Source organism: Gymnodraco acuticeps, unplaced genomic scaffold (genome assembly GCF_902827175.1).
Source record: "Gymnodraco acuticeps unplaced genomic scaffold, fGymAcu1.1, whole genome shotgun sequence".
Classification (NCBI taxonomy): Eukaryota; Metazoa; Chordata; class Actinopteri; order Perciformes; family Bathydraconidae; genus Gymnodraco; species Gymnodraco acuticeps.
The window spans coordinates 27,016-42,440 of record NW_022990071.1 but is presented as its reverse complement, the minus strand read 5'-3'; the positions used below and the strand labels follow the sequence as shown (position 1 = coordinate 42,440).

Genomic DNA, 15,425 nt, shown 5'->3' with positions numbered 1-15,425 from the left:
GTCAGGGAGAGGGGTGAGACACACACACACACACACACACACACACACACACACACACACACACCCTGCTGTCAGGGAGAGGGGTGAGACACACACACACACACACACACAAACACACACACACACACACACACACACACACACCCTGCTGTCAGGGAGAGGGGTGAGGACCCACACACACACACACACACACACACACACACACACCCTGCTGTCAGGGAGAGGGGTGAGACACACACACACACACACACACACACACACACACACACACACACCCTGCTGTCAGGGAGAGGGGTGAGACACACACACACACACACACACACACACACACACACCCTGCTGTCAGGGAGAGGGGTGAGACACACACACACACACACACACACACACCCTGCTGTCAGGGAGAGGGGTGAGACACACACACACACACACACACACCCTGCTGTCAGGGAGAGGGGTGAGACACACACACACACACACCCTGCTGTCAGGGAGAGGGGTGACACACACACACACACACACACACACACACACACACCCTGCTGTCAGGGAGAGGGGTGACACACACACACACACACCCTGCTGTCAGGGAGAGGGGTGAGACACACACACACACCCTGCTGTCAGGGAGAGGGGTGAGACACACACACACACCCTGCTGTCAGGGAGAGGGGTGAGACACACACACACCCTGCTGTCAGGGAGAGGGGTGAGACACACACACACACACACACACCCTGCTGTCAGGGAGAGGGGTGAGACACACACACACACACACTCACTCTTATGTCTGAGGTGTTGTTGGATGAAGTGCTCACCTGTGCTCTCTCCCTCCTCTCAGGTGTGGCAGTCGTCTGACTCGTCAGTGAACGTGTTCTCCGAGTTGGATTGGAAGCGGTGCATCGGGGTCTCTCTCTGGTTCTTGCTCCCTCCCACCTCCTCCGTGGCCGACGCTCTGTCCGGATACGAGGCTGCCTTCCAGGTAAGGTTTACCTTTCTGTTATCATTTACACAAAACATTCAAAAACATCTCAATGTTTGGCTCAATTCTTTCAATGGGAGGGTTCTGTAAAAAGAGCTGGATGTTCTGAATAAAAGCCCAAGCCCACATCTAAAAGAAGGAAGCAAAGTCAAATACTTCTTAATAATAAAACAGGTCTCTCTAAAGACATCGAAACTTTTTTATATGTAGTCAGGGCTCGACAGTAGCGATTGCCAGGTTGCCATTGGCAACCATTCAGAAAAAATATTAACCACTTCTTGGCCTTTGATTCAGTTTTTCACATGAAGAAATAAGGACAGCTAAATGTGCACCCCAAAAGAGATCAATGTTAATTATTTGTTGTATAGAGTGATATTTAATTATTGTTGTGACCAGTCGGAACCTGAGACTTAAGTTGCATTGGTGTGATTACGGAGCCAGAAAGCCATGCACGTTTACTCGTGTTTATACAAACAATGGCGAAGCAAAGTAAGTTGTTTGACTGGGGTCAAAGGTTCAGCCCATCCAGGGGTCTGCAACCTTTTTGACCAAGAGCCATTTTGCTCCTTTTTCCCAAAAATGTTTTTGTCTGGAGCCGCAAAACATATTATAGCTTGATAGCTTATAAAGTTGTTTTTATTGTTATATCAGACAAAAACTACAGTTTGTTTGCATTTATTAGGCTATTTATTGCATTATATAAAACTTAACCTCTCATAAGAAGCAAAGAACTCTTATAAGGAGAATTACAATAATACACAGGCCTACTTCAAAATAAATGAAACACGGCACTTGGGGAGTCCTCTGCACATTTGAAGGACAAAAGTATAATTAAAATGGGCCCACTTTGAAATAAATAAAACATATAGCTGCGCCCTAAAAAGAGTTAAAGGTGGGGTATAGGTAAGAACGGAGGAACCAGCTCGAGTGCGCTAGAATTTGAAAATACACAACCGGAACAAATCTGCCACTTCCTTCAGACTTCCTCACAGAGCCCCTCCTCCAACACACGAACGCACACATGACCAATGAGGGCACGAGATGAGTTTGTGCCCAGATGGAAGGCTGACAGGCAGGTAGGCCGTCCAGTTACTTTAGCCGGCTCAGATGAAGAAGACTTCAATGCTGAAGGGCCAGTGGATCTATGGTGGGGGTCAGCACAGAGGTCAAGACTTCAATGCTGAAGGGCCAGTGGATCTATGGTGGGGGTCAGCACAGAGGTCAAGACTTCAATGCTGAAGGGCCAGTGGATCTATGGTGGGGGTCAGCACAGAGGTCAAGAAAACCCACATTTGAAAGGGAGACAACGGATGACCAAGAAACGAGTGATCTGTGAAGAGCAGCGCTCCTGGTGTTTCGTATTCCAGCCATTGAGGGTGGGCAGGTTTCCTCCCACTTAGGTTTCAAATCATTGCGTTCATTACTTATTGTAAAGCATTTGAACATTCTTTTGTGTCACATGTTCATTATTAAGTTGATGTATAACTGTATAGTATCTTAATTATTTAAAATATAAGGTGTCTGAAAATGGCAACCGTATTTTGAGTTTTGGCAACCAAAAGCTGATGCCTGGTTGCCTGGCAACCACTTTAAAAAGTTAGCGTTGAGCCCTGGTAGTTTAGCTCCAGCCAGCCGTCAGCATTCACACCAATGTTGTGGTTCTTCTCGGAGGACTTTATTAAATGTGACACGTTTAAACCCTGCAGGGCTCCTGTGAGGGGGGGAAGTACGCCGTGGCCCCCCTGCCCCCCTACCTGGAGGAAGAGGAGCCTCACCTGGAGGAGGAGGAAGAGGAGGAAACCAAACGCCCTCTGCACGACCTCTGCTTCCACCTTCTGAAGCTCTACAGGGACAGGTAAACTCGTTCTGAAGTTCTACAGCAGTGCTTCTCAAAGTGTGGTCCGCGGACCACTGGTGGTCCGTGAGCGCCCCCTAGTGGTCCGTGAGTATATTGGTAACATTTCACATTTGAAATAAATACATTTATTTAAGTTTTCCGCACTCTCGCGGGAATATCTCCGCAATGGAGCGAGCTTAAGTTTCACTTTCGATTGCATGATATAGCCCAGATAAATACCTTCATCACACATGTTGCCACTTGTTTGTACAATTTTCAGGCGATTTGTAAAAAACGATGTGTTTTGGGATATTTGTGGAGTTAGGTGGTCCGCGAGTGTTGAAAAAGTTTGAGAAACACTGCTCTACAGGGACAGGTGAACACCTGCTGACCCCAATCAGACCAACCAGAACACCTGGATCCAGGACCCAGCTAGTTCTTGGTGTGCCTATACAGTAGATCTCTGTACTGTAAAGATGAACACACAATGCGAATATCTAATCAGCCAATCACATGGCAGCAACTCAATACATTTAGGCCTGTAGACATGGTCAAGAGGACCTGGCAAGTTCAGACAGAGCATCAGAACGGGGCATGGCTGTTGGTGCCAGACGGGCAGATGTATAACGTCCCCTCTCTCTCTCCAGACACTACAGTCTGCAGCAGCTGCTCGACCCTCTGAGCGTCACCTGGCAGCGTCTGGACTACAGACTCAGCTGGCACCTGTGGGGCGTCCTTCAGGCGCTGCACTACACTCACCTGAGCTCCTCTCGACAGGGCCTCCTGCACAGCAGCTACGCAGCTCAGCTGGAGAGCAAAGGCCTCTGGCACATGGCCATCTTCATCCTGATGCACATCCACGACCACACGTAAGACTTCTGTTGGACTGTAGCGTACAAGAAGGTGTTACATTACTCTGTCTTTGACTTGCAAGCCAAGTGCACAGGGTACAAATAACACTTCCTGTGTGTTTCCTGTTTCCTGTGTGTAGGCAGCGTGAGCGGGCGGTGAAGGAGATGCTTGCGCTCTACTGCCCCCTACAGGAGACGGAGGACTCTCAGCAGAGGGAGCGTTTCCTCACTGAGAGGCTTCTGCTCCCGGAGACCTGGATCCATCAGGCCAAAGCCACCAGAGCCCGCAGGCACGCAGCCCACCAGCAGGAGGCGCTGCACCTGTACAGAGCCGGAGCCTGGAGCCAGTGCCACCGGTTGCTCATCCAGCACCTGGCCTCAGGTAACAGACTCACTAACACACACACACTAACACACACACACTAACACACACACACACTAACACAACACACACACTAACACACACTAACACACACACACACTAACACACACTAACACACACACACACTAACACACACTAACACACACACACACTAACACACACACACACTAACACACACACACACTAACACACACACACACTAACACACTAAGACCCAATTCCAAACCGCCCCTACACAAACTACCCCTCCGTTAGCGCGTTCTCGCCCCAGGGTGTGTGTGTGTTAAACTTATGATCATTTATCAAATCAAGTTTTATTTACAGCACATATAAAAACGAGCCAAAGCGCTGTGCATGTAATAAAAGCACACGATAAGAACGAAGCTGCGGCCGGACTTTGGACACGCCTGCTTTACGGAGTATAAGAGCTACGTTTCATTCACTCCCCCTCAGACTGCATCATCAACGATAACCACAACTTCCTGCTGGAGTTCCTGGAGGGTCTGGCGGTCCCTGAACGCAGCGCCACCATCCAGGACTGGGACACCGCGGGGGGGGTGTACCTCGACTACATCCGGGTCATCCAGACGCTGCAGCGGATACAGCAGGTATCTGACCGGCATGAAAGCACCTCGACTTTCTTTGAAAATATTGTAGATAAATATCGATTTTTGTGCTTTTTCCCCCGATCGTCAGCAAGACTTGAAATAACTTTGTTCTGATGTAAAGAGACTACTTGATAACATTTCGTCTTGCTTTTGTTTTGTATTTATGGTCTCATTGCCATGTGTACATCCACGTGACCTCCCTGCAGCTACATGTGCTGATAGCTTAGCTTGTTATGCATGAAGCACGTTCCTCAGGGTTTTAATAGCATCTTTACAAAGACCTCAGAGCTCCCCTCTGATTGGTAGCAGAGCATAACGTGGTGCGAAATGTAAACACTAACGTACCTGATGTTGTTGTTTCAGCTGGAGAGCGCAGGATATGAGTTGGAGCGTCTCCACTCTGACGTGACGTCTCTCTGCAGCCGCATCGAGCTGCTGCCCTGTAGCTGTGCCAGAGACCGCCTCGCCCAATCAGGTACGAGCTCCTTACCTCTTTGTGTAAACGGCAGCAGCTGATTGGCCGACAAGCTGGGAGGAGCTAGGGAAGACGAGGGTCAGAGAAACAGAAAGTCACAAACAGTTACTTACGATTTTAATCACAGAATGGTACGACCCTAGAGTCGGATACATATTCCAGAGGGAGAATCTAGAAAATAACTTTATTTACTTTATTCTCTGAATCCCCCCCCCCCCTTATTTGTTATTTTAAACTACAGTGACCGTCATAAAGCAGGGTCAGTGTGTCGGGTGTTTCAGACACAGAGAGAGACAGATGAGTGTGTTGAGTTGCGGAGTCGTCGTCGTTTATTTGTTAGATGGCAGAGAACAGGAAGTCTCTTATATCCCACAGTCAGGTAGGTCAGTGAACTAACCGAGCTAATCGTGCTAACTGACGATTAGCTCGGTTAATCCAGAACATCTGGAACAGATCCCAGAAACCTGCCGCTCCGCTGCAACTCTGCCTGCTTTTAACTGAACGACTCACATCTCAAACGGCTCTGTAACTTTGATCCATGCACCTCTGATCAGATGGGAAGGACTTCATTGATCCCAATTTGGGAAATGTTTGCGATGCAGCAGCAAAAGAAGAGGATGCATTGTACAGGAGAGAAATGAAAAGACTAGAAATAAACATGTTAGTCGTTTTATTATCTCTGCTTTTAAATGAGTGTTTTTGAATGCCACTGTTTCTGAATGCATTTCATGTTTGTAAGGAACTCTGAATTGCCTTGTGTTGAAAGGTGCTATAAATGTATGACCCCCCTTAGAGATGGCTAAGCGCGTGGCGAACATCCTGCGTGTGGTTCTGAGTCTGCAGCACCCGCTCAGCATCCCATTGGCTCGTCTGGCGCCGCACATCGCCCGCCTGCCGATGCCCGAGGACTACACTCTGGAGGAGCTGAGAGGCCTCACTCAGGCTTACCTGCAGCAGCTGGTGCTCAGCCAATGAGGAGCAGGTGGGAGGAGCTACTGTTAGTCCTGAGGTGAACCTGGTTGATAGAAATGTAGTAAAGTAGGGTCTCCAGCACATAGAAACTGCCGGATGCTTTTCAAGTGCAGTAATTATTAAAAGTCAGATTTTGAGATTTTTTTTTAAATGTATTGAAAAAAGTAAGAATTTTTAGAATTTGAGAAAATGATAGAATTTTGAGAAAAAATTTACATTTTCAGAGAAAAAAGTAAGAATTTAAGAAAAAGTAATTTGAGAAAGTCATGATTTTAAAGAATAAGTCAGTTTCTGAAATTGAGGAAAAAATCTAAATGTTGATAAAGTAAGAATGTTGAGTAATTATCAGTATGAGAAAAAAATAACAATTTGAGAAAAAAGTCATAATTTTGAGAATAAGTCCGTTTTTGAAATTTTGAGGAAAAATGTTGTAAACATTTTTTTTTTGTTGATAAACCAACAATTGAGAAAAAGTAAGAATTTTGATAAAAAATCAAGAATTTTTAGAATTTGAGAAAAATTTAAAATGCTGAGAAAAAATGTACATTTTGAGATTATGAGAAAAAGTCAATTTTTTTAAATTGAGGGAAAAAATCAACATTTTGATAAAAAAGTATTTTTTTCTTAACTTGAAACTTAAAAAAATGTTGAGAAAAAGTAAGAATTTTGAGGGGAAACATTTTTTGAGAAAGAAATCGGCATTTAAAATTCTCAACATTCTGATTTCCCTCAAAATCTCCACATGTAGATTCGATGGGATTATGGATCACTTGGACAGATTGCTTATTGATCTGAACACATCTCCAGTTCATCTCTCTGTATCTCAGCACTAATCCCCATCAGCCCGATGCCAGATTTTAAATGCAGGACTTTGACTTGTTATGAAGTATTTTGACGATAACGTAGTAAAGTAAATAATCTGAATACCACTTCCTCCTTTGACAGCGCGACACCCCGCCACAATAAAAGCGTCTACATGAAGAAGTGAGGCGTCTCGAACAGACTTCAAAACCAGAGACAGGAAGTTTCCTCTGGATGTTTCTGGACTCAAAGCTCCGTCATTCCTCCTCGTCGTCTTCGTCTGTCCGGAGAGCGATTACAAATATATATAACGGTGAATTAATATGAAGGTAAACCAGTTTGAAACCAAACTACGTCACTCTGTCGAGGGTCTGGACCCCCAAACATCAGAACACAAATACGAGGGGGTTTAGACATTTGATGGGATGCGAAAAAAGAACAATTCTGATTTATTTGGGGTTATTTTTCCTCTAAAAGACATTAAACACAAAATATAGATTTCTTACTGGTCGTACTGGTAGACTTCTGCAAAAAGTGTCATACTGTAAAATATTGAGACATTTAAATCTTTTTTTGGGCTCTTTTCTGAAACCTACTGGTTCTTTCTGTTTCTATTCTATTTTGAAAATCGCTCTCCAGACTGTCACGCTGATATTTATGTTTAAGTTGCATTTTAGTTGTGAAATAAGCTTCAAATTCTGTCCTGTTGACGCGACTTTGAGACAAAAGCCACCCAGAGTTCTGCTTTAATAGACGGTATGTTGCAGATGAAGCGTAACCAATGGGCAGCAGGGAGTAAGAAAGTGTCTATACTGGCATTTCAAAATAAATCGACCAGAAATATGAAGTCCACACTCGGCTGGAGTCTTTTCAGAGTTCCTGCTAGTGTTTTATTTTTGAAATTCTCCCCAGTAAACGGACGTACTTCCTGTTTCAGCAACGCCTGTAATTTCACCCCAAAGAAAGCGCTGCGTTATTGATTTAAAAACAAAGTTATTCCTCGTTATTTTTGTTTTCATTTTTTTCCACATTTGGCAAATAAGGAGCTAGCTTAGCGTAGCATCTGTTCACGTGTCCATATGTGAATAAAGACAATTATCTTATTGCTATTAAAGACGAGCTAACGGGGGGGGGGGGGCGTTTGGACTCAACATGCAGAGTGTAAAATGGTCTATTTTTGTAGATTGTGTTGAATGTAAATCAGGTGTGTGTGTGTGTGTGTGTGTGTGTGTGTGTGTGTGTGACATGTATTAGCAGGAAGTGAAGAGGTGCCTCCGGACAGCCGGAGATTCCTCTGCATGTAATTATATAAATATTGTATATTTTTGGAAAGTCACACCAGGTGGTTTCTGTTCATCGTCTCTAACGGAGTGTTTTTAAGGAGGAAACTCTTCACTTCTCGAAGGGTTTGGTCGTTTTTGTTTTTGTGTTTTAGAATAACTGTCAGCTTGCCAAGAAACAAACTATATGATGTCTGCTTATTGTCCTGAGTGTGTGTACGGGGTGTGTGTGGATGGATACTGCTTTGTGTGTGTGTGTTGGATGTGTGTGTGGATTGATACTGCTTTGTGTGTGTGTGTTGGATGTGTGTGTGTGTGTGTGTGTGTGTTGGATGTGTGTGCACGTTTCCTGATCATTTTGTTGATATTTTTTAATAAAGTCAAGTAGAAATAAAGTTTTTTTCATGCTATCTTTGGATCTCTCTGGATTTATTGTTTCCAGTTGCTGGGCAACGAGGAGAATCTCAAAGCTGAAAGGGTCATAATTCCCTTTTTAATATCTATTTTAAACTGCTGAGAGAACATCCTGAGTTTTATCCACCAATTGTAAATAAAAGGACCAACTTATTGAATTTCATTGTCAGAATTTTGAGAAAAAAGTCATAACCGAGATTCTGAGGAATAAGTTAACATTTTGAGATTCTGAGAAAAAGCCCGAAATGTTGAGAAGGGTCTGCAGACCTCCACTCTCAGGACAGGAAGTGCACGCTAAGAATTCCAAAATAAAATCACCACTATCAGTACAGTGCCACTTTCCAAACAGGAAATGCACGCAAATACAAAATAAAATTGTACTGACACTTATTATCTATATAGATATAGATATATATTTATTTATATATAAATACGACATCTTGTATTTTAGTTACACCCGCCAGACAACAGTGGAAGGTTCGAGAAACAACCGTGTTTTGCCAGGGTGCACCGCGGCGGAGGTGGGGAGGTTCCAGCTGGAAACCTCCACCACGCTGCGGGACCCGTGGGACCCCTGAGTCAGACGGTGAGTCTTGGTCACGCTTCATATCGGCCGGCCCGGGAAGGAAGAGACACGCAGAGTGGGGGAAGTCCCCCACCCCAACGCAGCACACCCTCCCGGCCATCAGAGTCGAACCCGCAGGTCGGAGGAACCGACCGCCAAAGCACCGGCACTAGGCCGGGCCGGCGCGGAGGCCCTCCGACAGTGGGTCGCGTTTTCCATTCGATCAGTGAGAGGAGGGGAGAAAAATGCAACAAAAATGGTCAAAATCCGTTAATATATGGATGGGGGGGGGGGCTGGACACAGGCCGTGGGGGGGGGACACCCGAGACCGGGCAATGTCCCCGGTAGAAACCGGGTGAAATAGCCAAAATAATGAAACCGGGGAAAAGTGAAAAAAAGTGTCCGAAAATAGGCACTCGTGAGGCGGGCAGAGTCCCCTGTCAACTCCCGTTACATTCCTCCATGGTGTCTTTTGAGCGAAAAACTTTTACGAGAACCAGGCTGGGGGTCAAAAGGGCTTGACCAAGGCCGACCCAAAGTGCACGGTGGGCGGACTCATCACCTCCGTGATGAGTCTCCATTGTGATTTGAAAACTTCCATCAAACGAGTCCTTCGGTGGGCGGGAAAAAAAACGCGTCATCGTCACTTCCTGTACTGACAGCGGAGGTGTCCTGAGAGTGCAGGTGTCCTGAGAGTGGAGGTGTCCTGAGAGTGCAGGTGTCCTGAGAGTGCTGGTGTCCTGAGAGTGCAGGTGTCCTGAGAGTGGAGGTGTCCTGAGAGTGGAGGTGTCCTGAGAGTGGAGGTGTCCTGAGAGTGGAGGTGTCCTGAGAGCGGAGGTGTCCTGAGAGCGCAGGTGTCCTGAGAGCGCAGGTGTCCTGAGAGCGGAGGTGTCCTGAGAGCGGAGGTGTCCTGAGAGCGCAGGTGTCCTGAGAGCGGAGGTGTCCTGAGAGCGCAGGTGTCCTGAGAGCGCAGGTGTCCTGAGAGCGGAGGTGTCCTGAGAGCGGAGGTGTCCTGAGAGTGGAGGTGTCCTGAGAGCGGAGGTGTCCTGAGAGCGCAGGTGTCCTGAGAGCGGAGGTGTCCTGAGAGCGGAGGTGTCCTGAGAGCGGAGGTGTCCTGAGAGCGCAGGTGTCCTGAGAGCGGAGGTGTCCTGAGAGCGGAGGTGTCCTGAGAGCGCAGGTGTCCTGAGAGCGCAGGTGTCCTGAGAGCGGAGGTGTCCTGAGAGCGGAGGTGTCCTGAGAGCGGAGGTGTCCTGAGAGCGGAGGTGTCCTGAGAGTGGAGGTGTCCTGAGAGTGGAGGTGTCCTGAGAGTGCAGGTGTCCTGAGAGTGCAGGTGTCCTGAGAGTGGAGGTGTCCTGAGAGTGGAGGTGTCCTGAGAGTGGAGGTGTCCTGAGAGTGGAGGTGTCCTGAGAGTGGAGGTGTCCTGAGAGTGGAGGTGTCCTGAGAGTGGAGGTGTCCTGAGAGTGGAGGTGTCCTGAGAGTGGAGGTGTCCTGAGAGTGCAGGTGTCCTGAGAGTGCAGGTGTCCTGAGAGTGCAGGTGTCCTGAGAGTGGAGGTGTCCTGAGAGTGGAGGTGTCCTGAGAGTGGAGGTGTCCTGAGAGTGGAGGTGTCCTGAGAGTGGAGGTGTCCTGAGAGTGGAGGTGTCCTGAGAGTGCAGGTGTCCTGAGAGTGCAGGTGTCCTGAGAGTGGAGGTGTCCTGAGAGTGCAGGTGTCCTGAGAGTGGAGGTGTCCTGAGAGTGGAGGTGTCCTGAGAGTGGAGGTGTCCTGAGAGTGCAGGTCTGCACCGGAACTGTCCTGAGAGTGCAGGTCTGCAGGCAGGCTCCCATGGAAGTTTTAGACAAGTCAAGATTTTGAGTAAAAAGTCAAATTCGAGAAACATTTTTTTGATTTTGAGAAAAAGGTAAGAATTTGCGAAAAAATCTGACTTGTCATCAAAATACTACTTTCTCATAAAAGTAAGAATTGAGAAAAAAAAGGGTCATAATTCCCTTTTTAATATCTATTTTAAACTGCTGAGAGAACATCCATAGTTTTATCCACCAATTGCAAATAAAAGGACCAACTTATTGAAGCACAGGATTAAAAACACAGCTTTTAGAATCTCTTTATTAGTAAAGCATGAGATTGGAGAGGATTGAAACTCTACAACACTCAAACTAAACAGCGTGTCAGATCATTCTCATCTCCAGGATCCTCTTTCCTCGCATGTTCGCCGTCACAGTGAGAGGCAGCATGTGGAAAAAGCCTTTGTTGAATTCCTCCACGGTTTGGAAGCCCATCCCCTCAGAAAGGACTTCAAACTGCACCTGCAGGTGAGCGCTTGTCTTGTTCGTGCGGAGTAATGTGATTACTTTAATCGTCCTGATCTGCAGAGGAGCAGCACTCTGATCCTGGACAAACACACACATCACATGTCACTTGTTAGACGCTTTTATCCAAAGCGACTCACATACTCAGTACTGAGGGCAATCCCCACAGGAGCACCTTGGGGTGAAGTGACTCAGGGACACAACGACATGCTGACTGCAGTGGGGTTTGAACCTGATCCCAACTTCAACGCACTAGTCCACTGCGCCACACGCCTCCCCTCAGCAACAAAAAACACAGTTTCCTCAAGTAGAAGTACAGATACTCGTGTTTAAAGATACTCTGGTGAAAGTAGAAGTACTGACTAAACTTCTTTACTCAAGTGAAAGTAAAGAGGCTTTGAAGTGTACTTCAGTAAAAAGTACCCATAACTAGCAGCTGCTTTAAAGAGTACCTGACCTCCCTTTATATCAATAGAACAATAATGTCATTGTTAGCTAATGAATGTTTCCATGCTGAACAACGGCAACATGACAACGTTTCCATTGGTCCCTCTTCTTCAACCCTAACCCTAACCCTAAGACCAGGAAATGATGGATACACGCAGGGCCGGCCCTGACCAATTTGCTGCCCTAGGCAAGATTTTAGCCCCCAATTTATTTAATTGTGAATTTTGAATGTCCATGTTTGTACTAGTGTTTTCCTTCTTCAAATGTTTTTTAAATATTTTTGAGATTTGGTTGAGCAGGGTTTACTTTTACTTTTACTAGTCCTTTATTAGAGATGTGTCTGGTGTTTGTTTTTAGTGTCAGGATGGAACCCTTGTCTTTTTCTCTGCAAACAGAACCCACCTATGGGTACGAATAAATAACCTGAACTGAAATATGGCCTCCTTCTGGTTAAAACTGTAATTTTCTACTCTGAAAGTGTCAGAAATGGATTCAGCATCCTCCATAACCTCCAAAAAAGTCCACATCGGCCAAGACATTTCTAAACTATTGTCTTCTTACATTGATCCCATCCCCACAAAGAGTGTTTAGCGTCGGCAGTCCGGTCCTGGACGTTAGAAACACATCACATGACACTCGTTAGACGCTTTCATCCAAAGCGACTCACATACTCAGTACTGAGGGCAATCCCCACAGGAGCAGTTTGGGGTGAAGGGTCTCAGGGACACAACGACATGCTGACTGCAGTGGGATTCGAACTTGCTACCCGCTGATTCGAAGTTCAGCGCACTAACCACTGAGCCACAGCCTCCACATATGCAGGTTAGCATCCGGGAATGTGCTAAAGACACTACTCTACATTTCGATCATGTCACTTTGGGGCAGTGGTTCTCAAAGTGGGGGGCGTTCCCCCCCAGGGGGGCGCAGACGCATTACAGGGGAGGCGCGAGAGAATTTTTTTTTTTTAAATATTTATTACAAAAATAAAAAATAAAAATAAATCATATTTTGAAATATTATTGATTCGAAAATAATATGATGCAGTACTATTACGTCTGGGTCTCTGTGTTTCATTAAAGCTCGGCTCTGTGTGTATGTGCGCGAGCGAGAGAGAGAGAGAGCGCACCGGTACCGGAGATCGTTGATGTTAGCTTCTGGTGCTAGCGAGCTACGCTAACAACAAAGTGGAGGAGAGTCCTCTCCTGTCAGACTGAGAGGCTCAGTGAGCTAAAGGACTGTCTCAGTGTTAGAGAGTTAACTTTAGTCTAAGTTATCTCAGTGGGTCTCAAACGTTTTGGTCACCATTAATGTAAACAATTATTTCCGAGGCACACGTTTATATGATCATTATAGTTATACAAAAATAAGAGAATAAATAAAAAAATATGAAATACTATATGAGAGTAAAACAAGAATAAAGTTTAAAAGGGAGTGATTTGTAAAATATCCATAAGGAAATAGTAAATCTGTTCACAGTTCTGTGTTGAGAGATGTATCCATAGATCTCTCATGTTGCTCTCAAAGTGCACCAGATTGATGCTTTTAACTTCAATATTTAAAAATAAATCTTCCGGGAGAGCTTGCCCCCGGACCCCCCTATGTGAGGTCCACACACCACCTATAAAAATAGCACTTGACCCCTGCTTACACCTATATGCCGTGTGCTGATATCAAGCCTTCATTGTAACTGTGTGTGTGTGTGTGTGTGTGGGGGGGGGGGGTGTGTGTGTGTGTGTGTGTGTGTGTGTGTGTGTGTGGAGTGTTGCAGTAGAAAGTTCCTCTGTAGCGCCGGGACATTAATGGGAAACCCTAAATGTTTGAGCACCCTCTATGAAACGTCAAGCTACCCCATAGCACCCCCAAAATAAATCTCTGGCGCCGCCACTGAGCCTGACTATTTGTGTTGGGGGGGCCCGACTTTTTTTTTCTTCAAATGGGGGGCCTGACAGAAAAGGTTTGAGAACCACTGCTTTGGGGTCTCAACATGTCCGCGGTCACACCAGGACTATTTCCTTAGTTTTAGTGCAACAAAAACGACATTGTGATAAAGTTCACATCTACTGGACTCTCTTCGTACACGACGTCATGAACCTCCTGACACTTCTGTGGAACCATAGCTGATGTCCTACCTTTGGCTTCAGTGTGGCTCCGGCTGGTTCCTTCTGTTGAGGCTCCACAGCTCCGACTGGAAGCTTCTGAACAAAACACCAAAGACTTTCCAACGTTAGATTCTTTCTCCCACCAGGTTTCAGAAACATCGGGCCAGTGGTTCGATGTCATCTTGCTAACAAACAAACAAAACAACATCTCTCAACTACCTTTGCTTTTGGGAGGAACCAGGCTGGGTTCGGGGTTGAGTCTCGACCCATGAGCTTCACGCCTCCAAATGGATCCATCCGACCAAAACCAAAACAGTATTATAGGAGACCTTTAAGGATGTACATTTTAAAGTCTAGACGTCGGTCCGTCACTGAGAGTTCTTCGGTGCAACATGAAACCAAAACTCACCGTATCAAATACAGACCATGAAACGCTCTCAGACTCTCAGGTGTGAACAGACCCTGCAGTGGTGGAAATACATATATTTAAGGTCCCCTATCATCCTCTTCCTCATCAGTATATCAGGTCTCAGATATATCCAGAGCCTGTCTCTGATTGGCTGAAACACCAAACAGATCATTGCAGCATTACCCATAATCCCCTCCGGTTACGGCTACAAATGAAGTAAATGAAAAACAGACAGGTCCACAGAAAACTACCGGTATGCTTAGTCCTAACTTACTTTAGTTACTGTACTGCAAAAAGCAGACGGCGCTGCGCTCAACACACAGACAGACTCAAAACCATGGACACACTGGCACATAAGTTACATAAACAATTTCTAGGCCTAAATTGCATAAACTACAGTATTGCAACTCAGCAGACAGTTTCTCTCTCTCTCTCTCTCTCTCTCTCTCTCTCTCTCCTCGTCTCTCTCTCTCTCCTCTCTCTCTCTCTCTCTCTCTCTCTCTCTCTCTCTCTCTCTCTCTCTCTCTCTGTGTGTGAACAAATTGTAATTTAAAACACATTTCCTACATGTCTACACCACCTTGCCCTCTTTGGATTTAATCAAGAAACATTAACCCTGTATAATGTTAACCAAAACTGTAAAAAATGATGTTATATTACTAAAAACGTATTATTGGGAATCGCGAGAAGTTTCAGAGCGTCCCCGTAACCATGGTAACTCACTCTCACTCCTGCCTGGTGCGCATGGCGCGAGAGGAGAGGGAGAGACGCAGAAGTGAGACTGATTACTTTGAGCAACATGCATGGGAATAAGTTACAATATAATACATTTGTGTCTCGCTATTCAGATGGTCATGGTGCTGCTGTTGCGCAATGTGCAGAAGTGTCTTCTTTTCGCACCATGACATTATCAGTTATGAATTTGTTTTTCACTGCTTGAGAAAACGGACTTGTGGCTCAGAGCGTGTGAAAAATGTCAATTGTGTGAGAGTCGGCAGCCC

The 15,425-nt window shown here is 45.9% G+C and overlaps 1 protein-coding gene across 1 annotated transcript; it reads left to right on the top strand.

Annotated features, from left to right (window-relative positions):
• Positions 1-838: 838 nt before the first annotated feature.
• On the top strand, positions 839-8,595 carry LOC117546045 (nuclear pore complex protein Nup98-Nup96-like; the record flags this gene model as incomplete). Its single annotated transcript, XM_034216127.1, is given in 8 exon segments — positions 839-979; positions 2,686-2,834; positions 3,464-3,685; positions 3,808-4,049; positions 4,503-4,657; positions 5,021-5,132; positions 5,926-6,114; positions 7,050-8,595. Coding segments are annotated over 7 exon segments (1,203 nt in total), but the record flags the coding sequence as incomplete, so codon positions are not given.
• Between the last annotated feature and the right edge of the window lie 6,830 nt (positions 8,596-15,425).